Source organism: Onychostoma macrolepis, chromosome 12 (assembly GCF_012432095.1).
Source record: "Onychostoma macrolepis isolate SWU-2019 chromosome 12, ASM1243209v1, whole genome shotgun sequence".
Lineage (NCBI taxonomy): Eukaryota > Metazoa > Chordata > Actinopteri > Cypriniformes > Cyprinidae > Onychostoma > Onychostoma macrolepis.
Window position 1 is genome coordinate 30,932,818 of NC_081166.1, and position 6,000 is coordinate 30,938,817.

Consider the following 6,000-nt stretch of genomic DNA (forward strand, 5'->3'; position numbering starts at 1 on the left):
ATACTCTGCTACTCAACTAGAGAGGTTTTATTTTTTACAGGTATGTCTGTACCGCAAAATGTTTAAAAAAACCTCACTTTTCAATGATGTAGGAGTCGCATTTACAGGGGAATATCCGATCTGACCGCTTACACGGCAGGCGCAAATGCACATATCCGATGCAAATCTGATTTATTTCCACATATGAACGAGGCCTGAAACCGATCGGAGAATATCGGAGTCCATGTGATTTTTTCCTGCTTACACGGTCGTGGGTCATATCCGATCTGTGCCACATGGGAGGGAAAAAAAATCGGAATTGGGTCGCTTGAACCGTGCAGTGTAAATGCGGCCTTAGTTGGCATCTGCAGATGGCACGGCGGATTGTGTTTACTGACAGTGGTTTCTGGAAGTATTCCTGGGCCCATTTAGTAATGTCAATGACAGAATCATGTCGATGAGTGATGCAGTGTCGTCTGAGGGCCGAAAACCACGGGCATCCAACAAAGGTCTTCGGCCTTGTCCCTTACGCACAGAAATTTCTCCAGTTTCTCTGAATCGTTTGATGATGTTATGCACTGTAGATGATGAGATTTGCAAAGCCTTTGCAATTTGATGTTGAGGAACATTGTTTTTTTTTAAGTATTCCACAATCTTTTTACACACTCTTTCACAGATTGGAGAGCCTCTGCTCATCTTTACTTCTGAGAGACTCTGCCTCCCTTTTATAGCTAATCATGTTACAGACCTGATGCCAATTAACTTAATTAGTTGCTAGATGTTCTCCCAGCTGAATCTTTTCAAAATTTCTTGCTTTTTCAGCCCTTTGTTGCCCCCGTGCCAACTTTTTTGAGACCTGTAGCAGGCATCAAATTTTAAATAAGCTCATTTAGTGGATAAAAGTGTAAAATTTCTCAGTTTAAACATTTGTTATTGTCAGGATTTTGGACTGTTTTTGTTGTGTTTTTTGCTCCCCATGTGTTCCATGTCCCAGTTTCTCCCCAGTCTGATTGTTAATTGGTTTCCAGGTGTGTCTCCTTAGTTCCCTCGTTATCCTGTCTTTATAAGCCCCAGTCCATTCAGTTCATGTTTGTCGGTCTATGAATGTCTTCATGTGCTCTATGTTCCCTATTTGGATTATTAAAGACTCTCATTTCGTGAATTCCTCGTCTCTCCGTTCCTTGCTCCAGTGAATATGACAGTTATGTTCTCTATGATCTATTATGAATAAAATATTGGGTCATGTGATTTGAAAGTCTTTAAGTTTTCATTTTATTCAAATTTAAAAAAACGTCCCAACATTTCCAGAATTTGGATTGTAAACACTGGTTTTCGGTAATCAAGATCTGGAAGCAACAGCACATTTTTCCATTTGGGCGAGCAATGTGCGGACAGCTTTCCTTAAATGTGAAATAATGCTAAGAAGCCTATGAGAATGCAGAACAATGAGCATAATTCATAGCAATGGAACACAGGCGCCACAGCTGTTGTGAATCTGCTCGCCTGAATCCCTTCATAAATAACCCAAATTCACAGAAATCTACCGTCATTTGGCAAATAAATAATTTATGGACAGTTACACATGTATTCCCAACATTTTATTACATGAGCCTTATGTTGCCCTCAAATGACAAGGGAATAATAATGTTAATATTTAGCCAGTTCCCTGAACTCATTCTCTTAAAAGGCTTGGTATGCAGAGCATTAGCTTTGACCCAATTTAGCAAACTGACAACATCAAGGTGGTATCTGCAAGGATGTAGCTGCAACTGAAGCCTTTTGTGAGGCAAACTCTACAGCATGTGCACAGTTCCACAAAATGCTTGGGACACTTGCATCATTTTGCAACTGACGAAGTGTTGATGAATGTGTTGTGAAATGCGTGCAACTTACAGTGGCCCAGTAGTGCACAACAAAAGGAAATTAAAAAAGCAAACATAAGCTCACAACACAACGCAATAAAGCCACAACACAACGGAAATGCTCCTGACCACTAGGGGGCAGCGCTGGCAGTGAAACACCGATACTTCCTCGAGACGCCACAAAATTGATCTTAATATGTGTAATCGATTTTTAAATGAACATTTTTTTTACGGAATGTTTTGATATGTTTTGGCTCTGGAGATAATACAGTTGATAAAGTGCGACGGTGAAATCACTGTGAGCTTCACGTGTGTTTGAGTTTGTGTAGTAGAAAAAACTATGCTATTCATATAAACAGAGACACGCAGAACATGCAGCCTTATAAGAGACAAGCATGATTTGACTGGCTGTTGTCATGTGTATTTCTGCTGTGTAAAAGCCTTAACATCTTATGCTGTGGGTGAAACTCATGTCATGTAATAGTTTGTGACATCCTTCTCTCTGTTCTTAAGTTGCCAGGTATATACAATACAATACAATTTTATTTATATAGCACAGTTTAAAAACAACCAGAGTTGACCAAAGTGCTTTACAACACTATACAACAATAGGCAAATTAAAACACAGCAACAGAGAAGAAGAAAAAAAAACTGTTTTAAAACAAAATAATACTTAAATATTCACAGAATATACACAAGCTGTAAAAATGTGTGGCGTTCCTAAGAACAAGGTCAGAGACAATTTGTCATGAGATATCAAAAGCTAGCGAGAAAAAAATAGGTCTTTAGAGTGGATTTAAAAACAGACAAGGTAGGGGCAGTTCTGATGTGAGAGGGGAGACTATTCCAAAGATTTGGGCCGACAACAGAAAAGGCACAGTCACCTCTCATTTTTAGCCTTGTCCTAGGAACATGCAGCAGGTCAGAATTAGTAGATCTGAGCGATCTCGACAAAGGATGAGGCTATAACAACTCGGTTAAGTACAGTGGAGCCAGATTGTGAAGAGATTTAAAAACAAACAGTAAAATTTTTTAATTAATTCTGTACTTTACTGGAAGCCAATGAAGTGAGATTAAAACCGGTGTAATACTCTCATATTTGCGCTTTCCAGTAAGAAGCCGAGCTGCTGTGTTGTGGACTAACTGCAGACGAGAGACCACCAACATACAGAGAGTTACAGTAGTCAAGCCTAGATGTAACAAATGTGTGTATTGCGATTTCAAGCTTCTTTAGTGATAGAAAGACTTCACTTTGGAGAGAAGCCGGATATAATAAAAACAGGACTTAACAATGGTACTTATCTGCTTGTCAAATTACAAGTTAATTTACAGCCAGTGATAAAAATAGACGTAGATAAAAACATAAATACTAAGAGCAGCAGAGGCAGAGACTGGGAGAACAGCAGACGGCGTGTCAAACACAGAGGCGCCATCTTGAATCTTGATTCTGGTATATATATTCAGGTATTATATTCATATATTCAGGTATTATTATAATACACATTAGTATAAGGATCTATCTTCACTTTGGGCGGCCGTGGTACATTATAAAATTAGCCCAAAAAAAACGCAACCCACGGCTCTGTAATTTTACCCACGAATGCAAACCGCGACCCTGGCAACACTGGACCGCCCGGTGGCGCCCGAAAATGTTTCTGCAGAACAATTGCCCCCTAGTGGTCGGGAGCATTTCCGTTGTGTTCTCGCTTAATTGCGTTGTGAGCTTATGTTTGCTTTTTTAATTGCGTTGTGTTGTGAGCTGATGTTTGCTTTTTTATTTCGTTGTGTTGTGAGCTTATGTTTGCTTTTTTTAATTGTGTTGTGTTGTGCACTACTGGGTCACCGTAGCAACTAATGTGAATAACAGCCGTGTTCTGAATACCTGTGATGTGCGGCATGAACTCCTCTAGGATGGGCTTCTCCAGGGCTGTGTGCTGCACCTCACAGCCAAAGCTGGTGTTCTGGTCAGACATCTGAGGGATGAAGGTCAGCCAGCTGACCGCATCGTAAAGACCGTCCTCTGTGCGCTTCACCTGCAGCTTTTGGGGTTCTTGGATTTTGTTTCCCGCTCTTGTCCAGGTGAACATGATTTGTGGAGGACTGAAGCTCCTTGCCCAACATTCAACCACGGTTGTTCTTTTCAAAACTACCTCAGGTAAGATGATGGAGACCAGTGGAGGAACTGAGAGATAATTAGAAAGCGACTCACAGGTTAAGTTTGTTTGTCTGTGGGATACGTATTGTATTTATATATGTGAATTAATTGAACATTGGTTCTGCTTTTCAACAGTTAGACTCACCTAACACTGTCAGAGTCACATCTGTAGAGTAATTGGTTTCATTGTAGCTCACCCTGCACTCGTACACCCCCTGCTGGTCTGGAGTGGCATTGTAAACAGTCAGTGGGAAGGAGCCAATGAAGGAGGCAGTGGTGTTCAAGAAGAAGCCTGGTTGAGTGTGGTTCCTTGAAGCGATGACTAAACCGCTGAAGGACCAGGTGATGTTCAAGAGTGAATCATCAACCAGAGGCGGCAATGTAAAGGAGCAGTTGAGGATAGCCGAGGAGCCCGGAGACACAGAGACATCTGCAGAGGAGCCTGAGAATGCCAGAACAATATGAAAGGACCAAAAACGAGAGCAGTCGCTCAAAGCCTGTGCTTCATTTAGGTCTGCTTTAAAATTGAATATGGCATCTAAAATATTATGGTTGAATGTACCTCTATAACAGAATCTTAAAGGTTTTCCATTTAATATTTATTAATTTACCAGATTCTTTTATCAAAAGTGACAAATGAGCAATACAACAAGAAAAGCACTTGAATGCAGGGGGCTATAACTTTATTAAGTGTACTGCAGTTGTTTCGGATAATACTCATCTTCTATACAATAATTAACTAGGCGTACTACTAGACCTCTGACTATATATGACATTATAATTCCCAAGACGAGATAACACACAAAAGTGTACAAACGGCACAAGACCAAAGACCAAGACCAAATTCAACATCCAAAACTCGCCTAAACCTTTCTTTGCTTTGCAAAGTGTTCTTCACTGTGTTTCTGATTAAAAATGTCATTATCTGTTGACAAAGTGCATTAAAAATAAATATTCACAGTAAAAAGTTATGAAAAATGATTAAATTAATAGTAAAAAAAAGTCAATTTTAATAGTTAATATTAATAACAATAATGAGTCAGTGATAACTGTTGATCAATTAATTCAGTGACTAAGATAATTAATATTTTCCGTATAGAAGAAAGGAGGGCATTGGAATGATGTATACTTGAGAAACAAACACTCCATCAGTGCGATGGATGAACATGCACATTTCTGGATTAAAATATGAAACACATAGTTATTGTTTCTCTTCAGTATCTCAGTATTATCTTCAGTATCGAAGTGCAAAGCATTAAAAAAACAAGATCTCAATATTCAGGAGCAAGTAAACAACAGCTCATGTACCCAGTTTTGTAGTTTGTACAACAGACATCACTTTTACTGGGGAAAACATGCATTTTAAACTGTTACACTGTCTTAAAGTGCCATTTATTTACTCTCAGTATAATTTATTATCTGTGAGACTGACAGCACATATTTTGCCAGCATTTGCATTGAATCCTCAGTGTTTCGTTCTGGTTTATTACTGGTATTCACATGAACAGACACATAGCTTTACATTCAAATATAATAATCCAGTAATGAACATATTAGCAAAGCCTTAAAAGAACCTTAACTTAAAACAATGCATTTAAAGAGAAAAATGTGTTATTGCTGTAATGAGATGCATGAGCTAGTACTTACCTGGCTTTATTAGGCCCAGCAACCATAAATAGAACAGGACTTTACACTTCATGGCGATTTACTGGAGTGTGATCATACTCCTTATCATTACTCTATTTCTTTCTTTCATTGCTTCTTGCTCTTTGTATTGCATACTGAGAAACACACTTATATAGGGCAGGGGACAGTAGGCGGGGATCAAGCGGGCAAAAGAAAGATGCTGAGTGCTTGTGAAAAGGGGGTGTACAAACTTTATATCTACTGTTCAATGCAGTCATTCAGTTTGATCACTAAGAGCGAGAGAGAGAGAGAGAGAGAGAGAAGTTAAATGGCGTGAAGAGGGTAAACACGGGCTACTAAGAGAGCGAGAAAGAGAGA

The 6,000-nt window shown here is 39.2% G+C and overlaps 1 protein-coding gene across 2 annotated transcripts in view; it reads right to left on the reverse strand.

Annotated features, from left to right (window-relative positions):
- Nucleotides 1-5,758, reverse strand: part of si:ch211-180a12.2 (uncharacterized) — a 21,216-nt gene extending 15,458 nt beyond the window's left edge. For both annotated transcript variants that reach the window (XM_058793425.1, XM_058793424.1), the window contains exons 1-3: nt 5,644-5,758; nt 4,142-4,438; nt 3,724-4,023 (exon numbers count right to left, since the gene is read on the reverse strand). In XM_058793425.1, coding sequence (XP_058649408.1) covers nt 3,724-4,023; nt 4,142-4,438; nt 5,644-5,695 — 649 coding nt within the window. In that variant the 5' untranslated portion in view covers nt 5,696-5,758. The remainder of the gene's footprint in view (nt 1-3,723; nt 4,024-4,141; nt 4,439-5,643) is intronic.
- Nucleotides 5,759-6,000: the final 242 nt, after the last annotated feature.